At 36.9% G+C, this 19,578-nt stretch overlaps 3 protein-coding genes across 4 annotated transcripts in view; 1 reads left to right on the top strand and 2 right to left on the bottom strand.

The window, feature by feature from the left end:
- Positions 1 to 942: 942 nt before the first annotated feature.
- On the top strand, positions 943 to 3,616 carry LOC109216243. The gene is made up of 2 exons (XM_019380385.1): positions 943 to 1,677; positions 3,198 to 3,616. The coding sequence occupies exons 1-2, from the start codon at positions 1,064 to 1,066 to the stop codon at positions 3,202 to 3,204; spliced, it is 621 nt and encodes a 206-aa protein (XP_019235930.1). The 5' UTR covers positions 943 to 1,063; the 3' UTR covers positions 3,205 to 3,616.
- A 462-nt stretch (positions 3,617 to 4,078) lies between these two features.
- On the bottom strand, positions 4,079 to 8,320 carry LOC109216242 (glycine-rich RNA-binding protein 6, mitochondrial). The gene is made up of 3 exons (XM_019380384.1): positions 8,145 to 8,320; positions 4,754 to 4,822; positions 4,079 to 4,645 (listed from the first exon to the last, which is right to left on the bottom strand). Exons 1-3 carry the CDS (start codon positions 8,254 to 8,256, stop codon positions 4,404 to 4,406), a joined length of 423 nt encoding a protein of 140 aa, XP_019235929.1. The 5' UTR covers positions 8,257 to 8,320; the 3' UTR covers positions 4,079 to 4,403.
- A 5,434-nt stretch (positions 8,321 to 13,754) lies between these two features.
- LOC109216239 overlaps positions 13,755 to 19,578 on the bottom strand; it is a 12,659-nt gene continuing 6,835 nt past the window's right edge. For both annotated transcript variants that reach the window (XM_019380379.1, XM_019380380.1), the window contains exons 12-19: positions 17,901 to 17,958; positions 17,715 to 17,771; positions 17,389 to 17,634; positions 16,611 to 16,672; positions 15,683 to 15,739; positions 15,444 to 15,537; positions 15,193 to 15,333; positions 13,755 to 14,446 (exon numbers count right to left, since the gene is read on the bottom strand). In XM_019380379.1, coding sequence (XP_019235924.1) covers positions 14,354 to 14,446; positions 15,193 to 15,333; positions 15,444 to 15,537; positions 15,683 to 15,739; positions 16,611 to 16,672; positions 17,389 to 17,634; positions 17,715 to 17,771; positions 17,901 to 17,958 — 808 coding nt within the window. In that variant the 3' untranslated portion in view covers positions 13,755 to 14,353. The remainder of the gene's footprint in view (positions 14,447 to 15,192; positions 15,334 to 15,443; positions 15,538 to 15,682; positions 15,740 to 16,610; positions 16,673 to 17,388; positions 17,635 to 17,714; positions 17,772 to 17,900; positions 17,959 to 19,578) is intronic.

Raw genomic sequence — 19,578 nt, 5'->3', positions numbered from 1 at the left:
AAACAGAAATTTGAAAATTACAAAAAAAAAAAGTAAAAAAAAAAACTTTTTTTTTGTGCGGGAGGGGGGGGGAGGGGGGTAGGTGAGGGTGGTGTTTGGCGGGGGATAGCAGGGTGGGTGGTGACGAAAAAAAATTGAAATTTAAAAAAAAATCCTTTTTGTGGAGAGAGAGGTGGGGTGGGCTTTGGGTGGGTGGGTGTGGGGGGTGTGGGGGTGGGTTGAGGGATAGGGTGGGGAAGATTGAGAAGGAGTTTTGGAAAATGTTTTCCCTTCTCTTGATAAGGAAAACATTTTCCTCCAATTGAAGGAAAATGAGTTGATAAGAAAAATGTTTTCCAAAATATTTAAGCCAACCAAACATGGGAAAATTGAAAATCATTTTCCGAAAAATATTTTCCTTCATACCAAACACACCCTAAGTGTAAGTGTTAAACAAAAAACCTTCGAGATCCTTTAGGGGTCGTTTGATACAATAGTAGTAGAATATCCCATAATATCCAATAGGATGCTATATCCCATAGGATTAGTTATCCCACATTCTATATGGGATAACTAATTCCACCATTTTAATGTAAAAGTTATTACAAGATTAGCTAATACCCCAAACAAAATATAGGATGAAGTTTATCCTAAACGTTATTCCGATATTATTATGCTTATCCCGTGTACAAATTGGAAAAAAGTTATCTCAGGATTAGTTATTCCACCTTTTAATGGGGATAAAAAAAACACTACAATCCCGAAATTAATTATACCGTAATTTTCTCCCAGCCAAACATATGATAAACTCTTTTTAAATTTAGTCCGGAGATTAATTATTTATTATCCCTCGTACCAAACGAGCCCTTAAATCATATGTATAAACCCCCCCATTTGACCCAAACACTGCTACCTCAGCCGCAGCATCTTCCATTTATCCATTTTTGACTTTAATAGCCAAAAAAACAAAATCCGAAAGATATTTGTCAGCCCACTACCTGGTCCACTTTTACACACACAGCACAAAAAGAAAACAAAAACCTCTTCTAAAACCCTTGCAATTTCAATCCATTTCACCACAAACATGAACCCCAATACCACAACTCCCAATTTCGACAACCTCCTTCTCCAATCATTAATGGGTCGACTCCAAATTCGTCCTCCTCCTTCAACTTCAATCCCACCGCCTTTTCTTTCACCTCAATCCCTCGAAGACCTTCTCTTCAACAATCTCCCTTCCGATGACGACGAAGAAGAAGAAGAAGAAGATCAAGACTTTAGTTCCTCTTCAAAATCTGAGCTCTCAAAGGAAGAATCCCGCCTTGAAAAACAAATTATCCGTACTATCCTTAGTGGGAAAATTGAAACTTTAAAACCCAATTCGGGTCAGGCTGTAACGATTGGGGAGCATCATATTTGTGTCGGGTTTCATGAGGACCCCGGTTCGGATTATCGGGTATGGGAATGGCATGGTCATATTATGTTGTTTGATGAGGAAAATGGGTATACGCCTGAGTATATTTATGGGAATTATTTTGAAAGAGTTACTACTGTTAAGGTGACGACGAAGAAGAAGGAGGAGGAAGAGGAAGTTGAGGAGAAAGTAGGGAATTTGGGATTGAAGGAGTTGATTGAATCGGGTGAATCTAATAGTGAGGGTCGGATTCTTCGGAGGAATATGAATGCTGGCTCTCCGAGGTATGTAGGATCAAACTTTTTTCATCAAACTAACTAATTTTCGGTGTAAATGAGTCGTAAAGTATTTTGAAATAAAATGTACATATGTAGGGACTAGGTAAAAAGTAGTATAAGTCACAATAATTAACAATTCAAAAAATTTAAAAAGTATTTGCGAAAACATGGTCTAAGAAAAACTCCTTTGACTCTCCAAATAGTAATTGTATCGTGGAACAAAGGGAGTAGTTGTTTTTCCTTTAAGAATTTGGAGCTTTTGAAGTAGTTTTTAGCATGTCAAATAGTTCAACTTATGCTCTTTTATTGCTGCTTGGCTGGTTTTGTTTGCTTATTGAGTATCAGAATGAAATGAGGTTTAATAGAGTGGAATGGATGTAGAGGATTCATATAGGAGATCCCAACTAGTTTGGGATCGGGGCATTTTTGTTGATGATGATATAGTTTTTGCTTATGGAGTCTATAGTCAATGCAAGCTGCCGTTGAATTAGTTCTTCTCTGGAGGTTGAAAATTTACAGAAGTAGCTGTACTTCCCCTTCTTTTTGTTTTACTTCTTGGATCTTGAGACATATGTTAGGAGTTCTCATTTTAAGAAATTAACTTAGCAGATGTTGAATAAGCTTCGTCGAAAGGATATGTTTGCTGTTTAACGGCACTTAAGCATAGTTGTGTTTCTTTTGTACCTAAATGAGACTCTCTTACGTTAATACCTTGGCTGCAATTCATAGTGGTAAAATGTGCTTATGTCATTTCTAGGAGCTTAGAAGTGGTAGCTATATTTTGTAGTATTCTTTATTTTCATTTAATCTTGAAATCTAAGACGAGTACTTTTATTTTTGGATTTAGTTAAATCATATCTAGTTCTCTTCATGGCCCAGGCTCCCAGGCTTAGTTCAAGTGGCAAAGGTTGAGGGACTTGTGACTTAGGTCACAGGTTCGAGCCCTGCGCCATGCGAACTAAGCTGGATTTTTTGGAGGAGAAGGGTAGAGGGGCGAGCTCATTATCCCCGAGTTTCGAAGCTTGAGCTGGTCCTAAGGGTTGGCCCCATATGGATTTCTCGGTCATCAAAAATTATATCTAGTTCTCGTCATGCTAAAGTATTACTTTTACAACTGATCCATTCACTAGATTATGTGATTCACAATGTTGGAACTCTACAAATAAGATTGCTTCTGGGCCCTGTGTTGAAATCAGCACATCCTAATTTGGCGTTGCTAGATATTATATTTTTGATCTGGTCGGTGATTATTCTGGTTTCTTCTTCCCCACATTCTATAGCATTTATATCTCCATAATAGCCTGAACAAGCATATAGATGACTATGTTACCTGCAGCCTGCCTCACCTGCAGGTGCAGTATTCATTCCTATACAATCTTTTCTTCTTTGACGAAGCGATTTTTGCTTGAGTTTTTTTTAGTCATTACAAGTATTTGATAGTAATTTGTTTTGCTGCTAAAATAAGTGTCTGAGTATGACTTTTCCCTCATCTTTCTTCTACTAAGTTTCCTTGTCATGATTGGCAGGGTCTAGCTGACAGGCTTGTGAATTTTCTCTTTTTCACAATGAGAGGCAGTTTGAGGTGCTCTGTGCGTTTTCCCTTTACCGCATGGAGTTTCTTTCGCTTTTCCTTTTCCGAGCTACTTGCTATTTGAATGGCAAGACCAAGTAGCTTGGGAAGTTAACAGAACACAGGCGTGAACTGAAAGATTGGGAGCTCCATGGTGCGCAGCTTGGAGTTGAGACTACGTTACTTCGATCAACTCTTTTGTTAACTGCCAAACACTATTGCGAGTTCTTGGGGTTGATTGCAGATAAAACTACATTCACTTTCTTAATGTTTGGTTGTCACTGACCTTGTTTTTGTGCTTGAGTAATGCTTTGATGGTCGCTGTACTAGTTTGAATATGTTTTAAATATTGACAATACCTCTTACTGAAAATAATCTTCCTAGGGCGACTCGCTCAGATCCTGTATATATGTTAAAAAATTCACCAAATAAGTAGAAGTAGCAAATTTTGAACCTAGAAAATCAAATGGGATATGGTACAATCAACCAAAGTTCAAATCTTAAATCCATTCCTGCTCCAACCTATCCAGTGGTATTTGAATCTTCCTTCCTCTAGTTACCCAAATACTCTAACTTCTGCTTTTATAGATGTTGGCTTGGTACCCATCACAAAGATAAATAGAGGAAGGAAGAAACTTCACATACCCCTTTTGTTTTTCTTAGACTAACTTTATATATCCTTTTACTCAATCTGGAAACAAAAACAGGCGATAGTCTGGTTACACAAACTTCTTTTCCCTTACAGTTGATAAAATACAACAACATACCCAATATAAATCTACAATCCAAATTTATAGGCAAAGGATAACAAATTTATCTCGCCCAAATACATGCCACTGAGATAACAGTTGGCCAGTTTATATATTCAGTCAAAAAAAGGCCTGCAAAATGTAGTCAGAGGAAATCCTTCACACTTTTGCAGAGAAGAGTTCCACCTCAAACAATTCAGCACAAGAAAACCTTAAAAATGAACCATATTTTTTTTTTATAAGAGACAACCTTAGAAACGAGCAACTATATTTTAGTGAAGATACAATATCTGTCAACAAAAATGATATAGTATAATAAAATATTTCAATGAAATGCACGAGTCTCTGGTCATTGGCCAGTCTGTGCTATATTGCAATCATATAATTTCACTAAAATGAATGAGAGCCCCGGGTCACTGGCCAGTCCAACCAACAGTCTTATTCGTCGTAATCCCAAAGTTCATTGGATCTTGTGGAGGTGGTGGCGGTGGTGGTCTAGGCATACTTGGCCTTGCAGGGTCAACAAATATTACCCAGCCATCCAAGAACTTGGCATTCATTCCTTCACGAGCCTTCTCAGCTTCTTCTACTGTTTCATAAGAAACAAATCCAAATCCCTTTGATCTCCCAGTTGCTCTATCAGTAATAACTTTCGCTGTAAATCAATACATAGCAAAAAAAAAATGGTGAAACTTTATCACAGTTAAATCAGAATCTAGCAAAACAAAAGAGAAAGATGAGAGGGAAAATATCTAATAATTACCTTCAACAAGTTTCCCAAATTGTTCAAATGCTTTTTTAAGGTTTTCATCACTGGTGTATCTTGAAAGCCCTGCACATGACGCATCAAGGGGAAAAACCATGAAAAAGAGCTTAAACAAAAATAGACCATTTATTTTTTTACTTTCTCACACCACTTGCATCAAGCAGTTTTTCCCCACTTCAACATATATCGTGATTTATTGAAAAGATTTTCCCATCTCTTTTTCTTAGTATGTGATCTTCTTCCAGTTCCCCTTCTCGTTTTGATTATCAATTGTTTAACATGGAAGGGTTGCAAAAATCATGTGTAATTAAAGGCAGATGCCATCGTCCACAGCAACACATCCGAGCAACACCAGTTGAAAACTCATTCAACAATTAGGCGGTTGTATCCTTGTTGGTGAGTGCCGAAGCATCAATACAAATTCTCTTTCAACATTTTGCAAATTGAGGAGGCAGAAAGCACCTTTATTAGATCATAGAAAGCAAAAGCAATGAAGCAAGCAAAGCTAGGTCAGAAAGAAACACACTCTAAAACGTTTCAGATGGTAACTGGAGTCCGTCCCCCCCCCCCCCCCCCCCCGGGTCCTTTTTCAGATGAAGCTAAACAACTTAAGCCAGCAATAATAGTACCAGAATGAGATGAAAGGGAACTCCAAGGTACACCTCACTTGTACCTTGGATTTGGTCTTCTGCAGCAAGTTCACCAATTATCGTATACAGTTTTACAAGGTAGAAATAACTTCTGTGGTTCAGATAAGACAAACAAATAAGCCTCCGATGTATGAACATGTTAGGCCAAGTGGAAAGCCAAGAGGTCTGGTCAAAACGGCTTCAATTATCAACTTACACAAGCCAAAGTTGGACGTTTTCTCACATAAAAAAAAAGTAAAAAGAATTGATGCCATCAATCTCCAAAGACCATGCAACACATAATAATGGTGCACTACCATAACAACTACTATAATTACAGAAAGTCACCATCCAAAACACTTCTTGAGCCGAGGGTCTACCGGAAACAGCCTCTCTGCCTTCTTAAAGGTAGGGGTAAGGTCTGTGTACATTCTACCTCCTCATACCCCACTTGTGCAACTACAACCTAAAAAGTATCTTGCTGGATTATTTTATTTTTTAAATTCATATCCTTTCAACTTCCCTTGCCTAAACTTTTTTAAAATAAGAACTTCCCTTTCCTAAAATTTTAACCACGTTAATAAAGAACAGTACTCAAGTCTCCTCTGATCTTTTACAGCATGATGAACCAACCAACAAAAGATACTGCATTCACATATGAACTCCCAAATACATACAAAAAAGTGCAATATGTGATACCCGGGCATAAAAAGTCAAACAAAATATAATCAAATCAAAATTCAGTCCTAACAGCCTAAAATCTCAACTTTCAAAAGAGAGAAGATGGAACAAAAATCCTTGTCGAGAAGATAATCTAGATGCATTCACATCGTTTATTGGCAATTGGCATACAACTTCAAGAGAAACAACTATGAAAATAAATGCTTCACATATTGTTGAGTCAAAACAATATTCCTTGTCAGAGAAAGATGCAACAGCAAATCACTGCAACGTTTCACCCTTCTTCTTTTTTTTGGTAGGAAAATCATTGCAATGTTTCTAAGTGTCTGCAATGAAATATGGTTTTAGTAGGAAAGAGCCTTGCAACCTTTGGCAATTTTTTCATCAAGATGGATGTACAGCCATACAAGATTAGACAAGATTAGAAATGATTACATCCAACAAAGGATGCAAGTAGCACACATGATAAATGGGAGGTCGGCTGAAATGTTGTGGCCAAGTCCCACATAAACCTTCAAAAGCACTGACTGGTACATAGATCAATACTTAGATGAAAGTTCTAAATAAGGATGAGATAAACCTCATGCGTAGATCAAAATTATTTCAAAAACCCTACAATATCCCATAATGAATGCAAACTTAGCTAAAAACAGAACTCAATAGAAGTAAAATCCATGTAGGCAATACCAACTAGTTGTTGGTAATAAAGATTAGTTCTTTATCAAGAATCCTTTTTGTCTGGTTAGAGAGTCATTTTCATTTTAGAGAACCTCTAGTTTTGCTTCTTTTTTTCTTCTTTGATAATCATGGTATTCGGGCCAACTTGCGCGCTCCTCGACTAATCCCATGGGATACCTACCACCTCCCACCACCAGCAGGTACCAAGTAACTCTATCCACCAAGGCTCGAACAAATGGGAAGAAATCACCTAGTGTTTTTGTCTCCGTTGGGATTTGAACCTGAGACCTCTAGTTTTGCTTAAAGATTAAAATACTTAATATTGGAATGAGTTGGTCCCAAATAGAGGGAATGGATGTAGAGGAGTCATTTGTGGTTAGAGAGTCGAGTGCTTTCATTTCTGCATCAAACTTGAAAGCAAAACCATTGGAATTTGGAACTAATGACCTTGATTTGGCTAAGTTGCTCGGACTCGGGTGCGGGTATTCGATACAGGGACGGATCCGAGTATCGGATTCGGCAAAATCTAAATTTTAAGATTCGGGAGTGCGGATCCGGATATGGATACGGGTGCGGGGATTCGGCTAATAAAAAATAGAGCTATAAAAATATTGTAAATTTTGAGAGATATTCTGTGAAAAACTTACATGAATACTGTAGAGTTCAATCTTTCCTTCTCCAAGATGGACATTATTATTTCATTCTCCTAAATTTGATTTATTTTTTATTTTGAGAAATCAAAATCTCAATTTTTCTCCCAAATTTGTGGCTGGACTCCGGTAAAAGTGTCCGAAGTCAGTTGACCGAATCCGGGACGTATCCCGCTCCCGCTTCCGTCCCCGTTTCGTATCGAGACGGGGACGGCACCAAAATCGAAGAGTCCGCGCAACTTAGGATTTGGACCAACTTACTGCACCAATCCTTTCGACTCAACTAGAAATTAGTAGTAATCACAGGAACTTAAACGCCTCCAACCCCACTCCACAAAAGGCCATGAAACAATTTCATAGGCGAAAAGAAAGAATAATACCAAAAATGCTATAAATAAATAGCAGACTCCAAAAGAAGTTGTTACATAGTATATCAAAATTAGCTCAAAGAAAAACCTCCAAAAAGTCAACTTTTATCTCCTTACGTAGTTATATTTGTTCATATGAACGAACTGAAAGGTTTTACTTTTAACGTGTTGGCCTTAAATTCTAAATTTTGTACAGTGCAAATTACAGAGATAATTTATATGATTCATTCAATAAATTTCAGGAGAACAGATTAATAGAATAAGCACAAAAGTAGTGCTTTCTAGAACCAATGAAAATTGCACTAAATCCCTTCAATTTCAAATTTTCTAGCGATGAATATATATCATAATTACACTCAAAACCACAAATTAATACACATACCGCTGACAAATAGCTTTGGACTTGTAAGGGTTGAATTAAAGCGGATTGAAGAAAACTGTGATTGAAGAATTGAAGATGATGATCCACTGAAAATGCGACGGAAAAATGCCATTTTTGATTGAAGGATATTTTGTTCAGACCAAGTTCGGGGTTTAGGGTTTTATTATTACGTAGAAATGTTGGTGAATAGTAAACCTTAGGGGTTCAAATAGATATTTTGACAAAGTAGTGGGTCTTTCGTGGAAAAAAAGTAACATGTTCTTCAGGTCGAAGGTAGGGGTGTACATGGACCGGGTTGGTTCGGTTTCTATCAAAACCAAACCAAATCAATTATATCGGTTTGGATTGGTTCGGTTTTGTCGGGTTTTTCGGGTTTTCGGGTTTTTTTGTTACATGAATATTATTTCAATCTTACATTATTAAAATTATAGATAAAGCTTTGATAAGTGAATATATGTTTAGTAAATATGGAAAAAATTGACAAACATATGATCTATTAAAATATTCTAATGGGAAAAATTTTTTAGTAACACATGATAGTTATTTTCTTAGTCGTCTAACAATAATTTTTCGTTAATTTGCGCTTTCAAGGTTAATACATGAGAGGATTCCAAATATTTCTACATTTTCTAAAGAAAAATCACTACAAAGTCTTAAAAATAAAAATAAAATTTATATATTTATATGTCGGTTTGGTTCAGGTTTTTTTACTCAATACCAAACCAAGTCAAACCAAACCTAGTCGGGTTTTTTGATCGGTTTGGTTTGGTTTTTCGGTTTGGTGCGGTTTTCCGGTTCAGTTTGAACACCCCTAGTCGAAGGTTCATGACCTATCTCTATTTCACATTTTTCTACTTCCAAATCTACAGATTTTGGTTAATTTATTCGGCAAACTCTGTATGCTTCAATTTTTAATATTCATTTTTATTATTTCTGTCACACCTCCTTTTCTCTACACCTGTGAGGGCGCAAAGGAGTTTTTCCAATTAAAGGACAGTCGGAACGGGATTTATTATTAATATTCAGAGTCGCCACTTGGGAGATTAATGGTGTCCCAAGTCACCGTTTGAATCCCGATCCGAGGAAATTATGACTCTGTTAACAGTCCGCGAACCAGAACTCCGAGTAAGGAATTCTGTTAACGCGGGAGAAGGTATTAGGCATTCTCGGATTCCGTGGTTCTAGCACGGTCGCTCAACTGTTGTATTTGCTTTTATCTGATTTTAAAACACATTCTAACCTATATGCCTTTTAGTAGTAAACCGTTTTTATTGTTATTTTTCATAAGAATTGCAACGTCGTGAAAATGCGTCTCGAACCACGTCGCACCAGTGCACCCGTAATTGCCAACACATTTCAACTTCGTTGAGATTTGGATTTGGGTCACATAAATGTGCACCCACATTTAGGAAAGTAATATTATTAAAATACGCGCCTAAAGCAACTACGCGTTTATTATCTTTGAGGAAGACCGTGAAATTCGCTAAACGGTCCGCCCGAATTCTAAGTATTTTATATAACATTTATTGAGGGCCCTGCGATTTATGCATTTTATTTGGCGGGGCTCACCTCGTTTATCATTTAAAGGCAAACCTAAAGCAATCTATAATTTTCTATTTTTATTTGTCTCTAATAATAAAAGAAGAAGCCCTAATTAATTATTATTGTTCAAATGTCCATGACTTTTATAAGAACTTCATCAGTTTCCTTTATGCCTCAAGCTTAGCCCAGGAAGAATACATAACCCAACAGATTCGTGGGGTCTCACACGATTTGATTTCAGCCCCAAAAATTAACAAATGGGCCTAACAATTTGCAAGCTCAAAACAGCCCAGATTTCATATCAGCGTTGGATTTAATATCACAACCTTATTACCTTATTTATTTACCTACCAGTGACTTCTTAGCTATTCAAATCAGTCAAATTGATATTGCATACTTAATTCAAGTGAACTACTAATATTAACTACTGACTTAGAATTGTCAATGCACATTGAAACAATGAACTCAAGGAAACGCATGCCTCGACATTAATAACTAATATGCTTATATCAACTACTGCATTACGAAGTTGTTCAAGACGCACGTTCAGCTTAAAATTGAACTCGATGTGGCCATCACATTGATTTCAACTTAATTGCAGGTTTAAACTACTTCTGATTTTTAATTTTAAATAGAAAAATGCTAAACCAAAGCAAGTACTAGCTGTGCTAAGACTACAGCTAAGTAACCACAAATTTAACTGTCCAAATCAGTCCAATTAAGTGCATACCAAACCTGAATTATATCAGACACATACACACTAACTAACATATTTCTAATTGTTAATATACACAGTTCAAATGAACACGTAGTGTGACGCAGAAAACGTGAACATGCTCATTTCTTTTCTATCTCCACAGTTACATCAGGGTGATTCTGAGATGTGTACCTGAAGAATGAATCAAACAGAAAAGGAAGAAGTCAGCAGCAGTAACAATTCCCAGCAGTAGTTCAGGAACGAGTTTAAAACCCAGCAGCAATCAATAAATGAGTATAATAGCCCAGAAAGTATTCAGCAGTTCAGGATAAGTTGGAAAACCAAGCAGAATCCACAGATCAACCCAAAATAGCACCAAATAGCCAGAAATGAACCCAGCACTAATACAACCAGTAAATAACCAACAATCAACTCGAACTAAGCAAATCTCATGCACATCTGACTCGAACAACTTGTAAATATCAATGTCGAGCAAAATCAGATGAGTTCAAGTTACTTCTGATCCTTAATGAGCTAGAAAATTGGATTAAGGACTGGAATCTGAAAGTGAGCTAAGGAGAAATTAATGAAACAGTAATTTTTTTTGATTTTCTGTTGTTTTTCTGGAAATTTGAGAAGACTAAGATCTAAGGGAGTTGGATTTCAAATTTCAGATCTGAAACTTGTGAGGAATCGGAGGGAAATTTTTGTGAGGCTCCCCTCTCCTAAATGAAGGCAAAGAAATGCCATTTTATAGGCACAATGAGGTGCAGCTTCAGATTTTTAGTTTTACATATTAGTCCCTCACTTATTTCTACTTAACCCTCTATTTTCTGACTTGTTACTCAAGTTATCCCACTAAAATTACTGAAATTTACACTAAAGCCCTACTTTGGAAGGTCCTAGAAGATTCTAGTTTTAACCACCACATTCTTGTGCAACTCTGAGTGCCTAAACTACCCCTGAACTCCCCTGAAATCACCAACCTCATATTAATTAACCCAAAAATTAGCCTATTCAGCCATAATCAACCAATTTCAATAAGAAGAGCCTAAAAGTGGATTGTAATCCAATCACAACATAAAAATTAATTCTAACTAAACTGTTAATCTTAAACTAATTTTATCACTGAGCGATTCAATAATTCAGACACGAAACTACACTGAACTAAATCAAATAACAAAATGAACCAGTTAGTCTAAGAAGATGAACAAGATCAAATCAGCAATGTAATAACAACTATGGAATTTCAATCAAACAGATAACCAATGTAATTGGAACCCTAAAACTAAACAAGACCTAGAACAATAGCCACTGCTAATCAGGCTAAAACATGAATTAATCAGTATCTATTTTAAACAACAAGAAATTAGTTGAATTCAAATAACAAAGAAAGAGAAGAAACTTACCTATGCAAAACCGGGAAGAAGACTGAAAAATTGATTCGAGCCCCGGAATAATGTTAATAGTTTGTTCTTCTCAAAGAACAAACGAAAATGTTATTTCGTGATTCGAATCAAATACTAGAGTAGAAAAATCAGGAAAAATCGAGCAAAAATGAACTCCTAGGGTTCTGCCTTCTTTATGATTCGAAATTCGAGCAGTTCCGGTGATGTTTGAAGGAAACCAATGAGGGATTCAAGAAGAGGGGAACCAGGAGAGTATAGGGTGTATCTTTGGGGTCATTTGGTAGCGGCGCCGCCGTGGGCGGCGGAGATAACGATGACGTTTTTGATTATTCGAAAGACTCTGGTGGGATTCGAAGGGAGATAGTGAGGGATTTGTGACGAGGTCATTGAGGCGGTATAGGGGTGTGATTTTGGGAGCCATCGGAGAAGGTTGCGTCTTTGCCGGCGGCGGTGTTGGTGGAGGGTATAAAGGCGGCTGGTCTTTTAGGGTTTGATGTTAGAGACGAATAGGGGGGGTCTGAGAGGGGGGGGGGCATGGGTTCGGACAGTTATATACATATAACTCCTCAGTTCGTGGCCATTGGATTGAGATACATCGACGGACCAGATTAAAGAGAAAGGGAACGACGTCGTTTTGGGTGGGGTGTGGGACTGGACCGGGTTGGGACGTGGGTTGGGCTGGCCTGGGGTGTGTTTGGGCTGGGCAGAATTTAATTAAATGGCCCAAAACCATTTTTTGGGTGGGGTGTGGGAAAAGAACCATTTTTTGCTATTTTCTTTAATTTTTAAAGTAACTTTACTACTAAATAATCCTAAAATGTGAAATTAAATCCTAAATGCAAATGCCAAGTATTTTTTGTGTTTTTTACTAATTAAAATGCACAAATAAAATGCAGTCAATTAACCTAAAATGCCACCAAAAATCCACAAAATTGTAACATAATGAAAGAAATCATTTTGTTAGAATTTCTAGGAATAATTCATGTAGGGCAAAAATCACGTGCTCACAATTTCAAGCTAACAATAACTCTGCGTCAATCCTGACTAAAAATTTTTAACCTACTTAACATATGTTGCAAAAAAATTCAGAAGATCAATAATACACGGGATCAAAATAATCAAGTTAAACTTATGGGGATATATATACTAGCTTATAATATATATGTCGAAAGTTCTCTTTTAGAAAAATATTTTGCATGTAAAGTTATTTTTTAATATTTTGATTACCAGTAAACATTCTTCGGGATAATAATTTCCCCAGTCTTTGAGCAAATACATTGTCCCAACCGCTATTTTAGTTTTTAGTAAGTCCCTCTATCAAGCACTTAGAAAGTACATTAATTTTTAGTATGCAAAAATTTCATCAAAAACTCTCCAATTTGATAATATTATTACTAATATAGTTTTTTTTGAAAATATTTATGAAACATTTTTCATGGGAAAAGATGTTAGCTCTAGAAGAAATGGAGTAATAGCATGTTCGGCCAAGTTTCTACACCAAAAAAGTGCATTTGTTTCAAATTTTAAGTGTTTGGCCAAACTTTAAGAAGGAAAAAGGTATTTTTGGGTAGAAGCGAAAGCAATTCTCGAAAATCAAAAAAAAATAACTTCTCCCCAAAAATATTTTTTTGAAAAGCACTTTTAAAATAAAATACACTTAAAGCACTTTTTATAAACTTGGTCAAACACTAATTGCTGCTAAGAAGTATTTTTCAAATTAATTAGTTAAACACAAACTGTTTCAAAAATATTTTTAAGAAAAAACACTTTTCAAAATAAGCGGATTTTAGAATTAAGCATCAAGACACACCAAGGATGCGACAAAAGTTTCCTGGCTCCCCTAACTAGCAAAAAATGGTAAAGAAAACGCCAACTTCCTCTCTTTTTTTACGTTGTATGGAGGGGGAGAGAGCAGATAATTTCGTAACCAAATCACTACATATATTCAAACATTGCATCACATCAAGGAAAAACATAGGGTCCCGTATAAGATATAATATATATCCTACATTTGAGTTAGCCACTTTCTAGCAAAATTTTCTCTGTATGCACTGGAAATGTACAAAGGGAAACTACCACTGCAAAAAAGAAAGGGGTAAAAACAACGTTTGCCCCACGCACACATGATAAAAGGTAAGCATGCCTCGAGGACTTTCAACGAGCAGTTCCTTAGCTGCTCTTTATACATCAGCTGAAAACTAATCTATAAAAGCAATGACTGCCTTATGAAAACATAGTGGTAAACAACGAATACGAAATGCACTTGTCCTTGCATCTAAGAATGATCCCTACAAGGTCCGCCAGCAACTTGATGTGCCTCCAAACAACTTGCATCATCTACTATTTAATCGCCTTGAAACTCAAAACTCATCAGCATAGGTGCATTTTGCATGTTCTAGATATTAAAGAAAAGATCGATCTGCAATGAGAAGCACCTCTTTCTCTATTTTCACTTCCATTTCAGATCGTTGAGTAGAGCAGTGGTCTCCCTTCCTAAATGAGAGCGCGTGCAAGATATGTAGCAATCTAGCTCCTTGTTGCACATTCTCCACAAAGATGAATTACAATTCATAAGCTGTCTGCTGCACCTCCTTCTCCAACATTGACGTCCCCTTGAATACCGTCAACTGGAAGTCTCTTGAATACTTCAGATACTGTAAAAACAGTTTAAAAGGATATCAATATAGAACTAAGTACTCAGTATTCTTTTTAACTAAATGGAAAAAATAGAAAGGGTAGTAGAGCTAGGGGACTACATCACACATTATTTCGATAGACACAAGAACATTCTTGATAAATAGCAACGGCAAGTACCCAAACTCGACTTTCATCCCCCTGTCCATGACAGGCAAAGGGAGCAACAAAATATAGGACTTGAAAATACTCTAACTAATGCCTTCCACTAACCAATCAGAGTCCTGACCATGGTTTGATCAGTAAGGTTTTGCAATTCTATTGAAAAGAAAATTCAACTCATAAAGAGGTCAACAGGAAGAAAGATGGAAGACAAGACTTTTAAAGCTATGCATGTTAGTATTCCCACGAATACTCGTATTCCCACACCAAATATTTCTACCTTAATACTTTAACGCAGCCTAAACATCCTAACTATAAAACATTCAACGGCTTGCAATTATAGAACATTCAACAGCTTGCAACTGCTCTTGTTCTTAAATTGCCGATGAGATATTGGCATGTGTGTATAACTTGACTTTAAATCTTCACTAGTTTCCAGTGGCCTTGAACATTTTACAGCTTGAATCTATTCTCTCTTTTTTTTTCCATTATCAAATCTATTCCCCTAACTATTAATTGCTATCATCCCATTACACAAAGGAAGTATCAGATAAAAAGAAGCAAAAACAAATGATTGTCAATAAGAATGTTAAGATCCACTCACTCGTTCATCAGTCATCTTTTTGAACCCCAGTTTATTTGTCCAGATGGATTCCGCCTCCTCAGCAGCAGGCAGAACCAGGTTTTTAACATGCATGGAAGATAATAGCATTTCAATACATGCAAATAACGCCTGGAAATAACCCTACAAAAGAAGAAAAACGAGAATCATCAGCTTGTGTTCCACAAGAATTTCAGAATCAATAAGCGTGAAACCACAAATTGAGCAAAGGAGTAAAGTCAAACAAAGCTTACTTTCCCTTGGTTTTCTCTACTTGTAGCCACCAAAGGTAGTTCAGCAACCTCTTGCCCGAAAATCCTGAGAAGACCAGCTGATACAACTACTGACCTGTGGCCATTTAGACACATGATCAGCAAAGCAGAATACTCTGTGTGTATGTATAAAACTCCCGAACCAACTATAAATGCACTTGAGCAGGCATGTATTAGTTTATCATGAAACCAGAAAAATAACTTGAAAATCAGTTACTTACTTTACAGTCAAAACGATGCAATACATTCCCCCAAATTCTTGACCCGAGATGTTTCGCCTACATGAGACAGAAATATAGAAATTAGAAAAGCCAAAATGTCTGCAATTCAAAATACAGCAAGTTTTCGAGTTCTAGCAGCAAAAGGTAAAAGCACAAAAGAAGGCCAAAAGATCCAAGGAAATAATTTGACGAATACCGATTGCAACTTCTTTGACGTAAGCTTCAGACTACTAGATTAAACTAAGTTGGAACTTAACAATCTTCATTACTCATGGACCACAAATTATTCTGCCAAAAGAATTGTACATTTAAGTTGCTAATATGCTGAAATAGCAATCTGCTAAGGAACTTTGCCCACATACTTCACGTACAAATATTTCTATTATACTGGAACCAATTAGTCGTTTCAGTCCTTGGGGGGTTGTTATAGACAGTAGAAACCAATCTCGGCAAGTCTAGAATATTTTTAACTAATCACATGCAAATACTGCAAAAAAAAATTTGAAATGGAAATACTGCAAAATATTGTGCAGTAAGCTCTTCTTACGGTAAAGCATCTATACTATAATGATAAATGCCTAAGACAAGATGATTATACAGAACCAAAGAATCTAGGATGCAAATGAGAATACTAAAACCAAATACCCAGTGACTTAAGAAAAGTTCAAGAGTGTTATCCTAAAGGAGGCTACTGAAAGATCAAACACGAGAAGGATCGTCTCTCAAATTTTCAAATACAGTTCCTAGAAGGGCAGCCCGGTGCACAAAGCATCCCGCATTCAACTCTATTGTTGCTCCAAGGCTCCCCTTCAATACAGTTCAAAGACAAGAAAACAATAAACACCGAGTCTCTAAGAATAACCTGTGTTATACTTTTGATAAAGTAACTTGTCTGTAACACTAGGATTGCAAGCAAAGGAATACTCACCCATAAACCATAACTGGTATAAGATCTCGTCCAGATTTGGCAACAATAGGATCAAAGCACTCCTGCAAAAAAAGACAAAGATGACAATCAAAATAAGGCAAGGAACTTGAACTAGGAAAAGTTTGACACAGAATACAAGGATAAGTTTTAAATATTCAACTAAAGAATAAGTGGGACAAGTGCATATGGAAATTCTTCTCATTACACCCGTTCATGTCAAGCTGCTGTTCCTACTCCATTAAGATTCAATTGTTTTTTTAGAAGAGGAATTGATAAGTAAAATCAATTATCAATAATGCAGTAATTAAAAGGATCTGCCTGTTTCTAACTATGTTGTTGCTGATCAGAATGGCCATTTTGTCAAGGTTTCTTGAGCTCAAGAAACATGGTGATTCACAAGACTAAGTCTAAAGTACAGTTCAGTTATCAATGATAACAGAGGACTGACCCATGGAAGAGAACTTCTGCAGATTGATAGATAATTCTAGAGAAAATACTAGCCTCACAGTTCTATATTTTGGAGTCCGACAAATGGGATAGAAATGTCACAACATTATTGCAATTTGAATGACTCAGGTGGCAAAACAGAACTCAACTTTCACACGCATAGCTTCCGCGCCATGCAAAATTAAGTAGCTTTACCATGAATCTTAAAACATATATGTCCAATTGTAACACAGTAATGTGCAATCTCCATAAATTCAGACATTTATTTTACGCTCTGAGATGTCAAAAAATGATTCCAACTGGTGCTTAATCCTAACAATAAAAAACTTACCCTAAAGATTGTTGCTGCTCTGGAAAGAAGAGGTAGATGCTCCGGGTAGCGACTCTTCCCACTTAAGATTCGCCACTGAATGTCATTTGTAGCTGTATCCATTAAACATTTCTGGACATGCTTCTTAGTTACTGCAGTTGCTGCAGGTGCTGGAATGACCTCAGCTCCCTTCAGAACACAATTCTGAAGTACCACATAAACTTTATTGCAGTCATTGCAACAAAACCATTTATCTTTTGGGAGTTCCTGACAACAATTTTCAAAAGCACTTAAGAGTAATGGACAACATAATCACAGTTAGCCAACACAAGAAAGAAACTACTCACTTTCAGATCACACAACCCACTTTCCCGCAGACACCCAACATGGTATTCTTTCTCACACTGCATATGCACACACAAAAAAAAAAAGAGAAATTGGATACTGGGGGAGATGGAACCATAAGAAACGGGATAGGAAGGGCAAGGTTAAAGACAGCGGTAAAACATCCGTATATGGCAAATAAGGCATACCTGGTCACAGAGCATAACTGTCCGATCATCAAATTTGGCAACGCTAAAGTCTGGGGTCCTAAAAGTATATGGTGGAAAAAATGAGTTCAAGGGTATATACTTACCTCCACTTGTTTGCACCCATTTCAAGTTTTTGAGCACAAGCAAACCCGAAAATATGTGACAACCAAGTCAACAGATCAAATTTCATAATGGCCAGCATGAATTACATAGTGGAAGTGGACAGGAAATAAAATAAAACCCATAGTTTAAGCGCATATCTCACAGCAAGATAACACCTTCAATTTCTTCAACACTATCCAAACTATTTCAAGCTACTCATAATAATGAATCATAGAAGCGGTTACTCCATCTGCAAGTACCAAATCTGATATATGCTAACATTCAATGACAGTATTGCCACATATGACCATTTTTACAAGGTGCATAAAATCTAATGACGAATAGTCATTATATTAAGTTCATTCTTGAAGTGCTACGGAACACCTAAATGCAGACTGCAATGAGACCTACACATGCAGATATTCAGGGGAATGAACCACATCTTGAGAAGAATATTGTTAGTTCTTGCTGTAGAAGAAAGAGAAAAGATGAGCCAACCCCATTGTGGTTTAACCAGCTTTATCGCACTGGACTAGTAGTGCATTAAAATATGTACTACCGACGTGTGTGAAGACCTAAATATATTAAAAATTTCTCAGCGAGAAGATATTTCAAACAAGGTAAACTAATTTATTCATTAAAAGAGATTTAATACTTGGTACTTAACTTTAAAAAATTACATAAATGGAAACTAGGGCTACATAATTTTTAAATGCTTTCTGAAGGACAGCAACTGTGACAAACCTGCAAACAACGCACCCACCACCTTCATACTCCGAAGCTTTAACCACTCTTGTCAACCGTATCATAATTGGTCCTGCATCTCCTGCAGTTTTCCTACCAGGGACAAAATTGTCTCTACAATATGAACAGAGCCAACCACTGGTTGGGGTACACTGTACACCTAAACAAGCTGCAAACATATAGGCTTTGTATGAGCAAAACTTATAAGCACAAGTGAGGTTATTGGGCAGAGAAATTGAAAAAGCTCCCCTTCAGACACGAGACAACAAAAAATCATGCAGTCTAGCTTAGCAAATTTCTTGTAACATGGACTTCATTTATATTCAAATAAGTAGAAGGAGCACTAAATTGTGATTTTAAGATACTATACAGAGCAAACCATGATGTATGTTCCCGCATGTACACTTGCCGTCAGGATTCAAAACACCAAAATTTGAGAAGTATGACAGACACGGTGACCCCATTGCTCACCTGAAGAAGTATTGCAATCAGTTACGGGGAGCCGGTGGCAAAGAAGAGTTGTTGATGGCATATTTTAGAGAAAGCTTGATTGGCATCGCTTCAGAATGGTATATGGACCAAGATGTCTCGCGTTGGCATATTTGGGATGATGTGGCCCGAGATTTTGTTCGACAATTTCAGTACAACATAGACATCCCGCCAGACAGGAATTCCTTGGCGAATCTAAAGAAAAAGCGTTCAGAAAGTTTCCGTGAATATGCAATTAAGTGGCGCGAACAGGCGTCAAGAGTGAAGCCTCCGATGGATGAGGTAGAGATGGTCACTGTTTTCCTTCAAGCCCAGGAAGCAGACTATTTTCAGAATATGATGT

Source organism: Nicotiana attenuata, unplaced genomic scaffold (assembly GCF_001879085.1).
Source record: "Nicotiana attenuata strain UT unplaced genomic scaffold, NIATTr2, whole genome shotgun sequence".
NCBI classification, from domain to species: domain Eukaryota; kingdom Viridiplantae; phylum Streptophyta; class Magnoliopsida; order Solanales; family Solanaceae; genus Nicotiana; species Nicotiana attenuata.
This window is presented reverse-complemented; position numbering and strand designations above follow the sequence as displayed.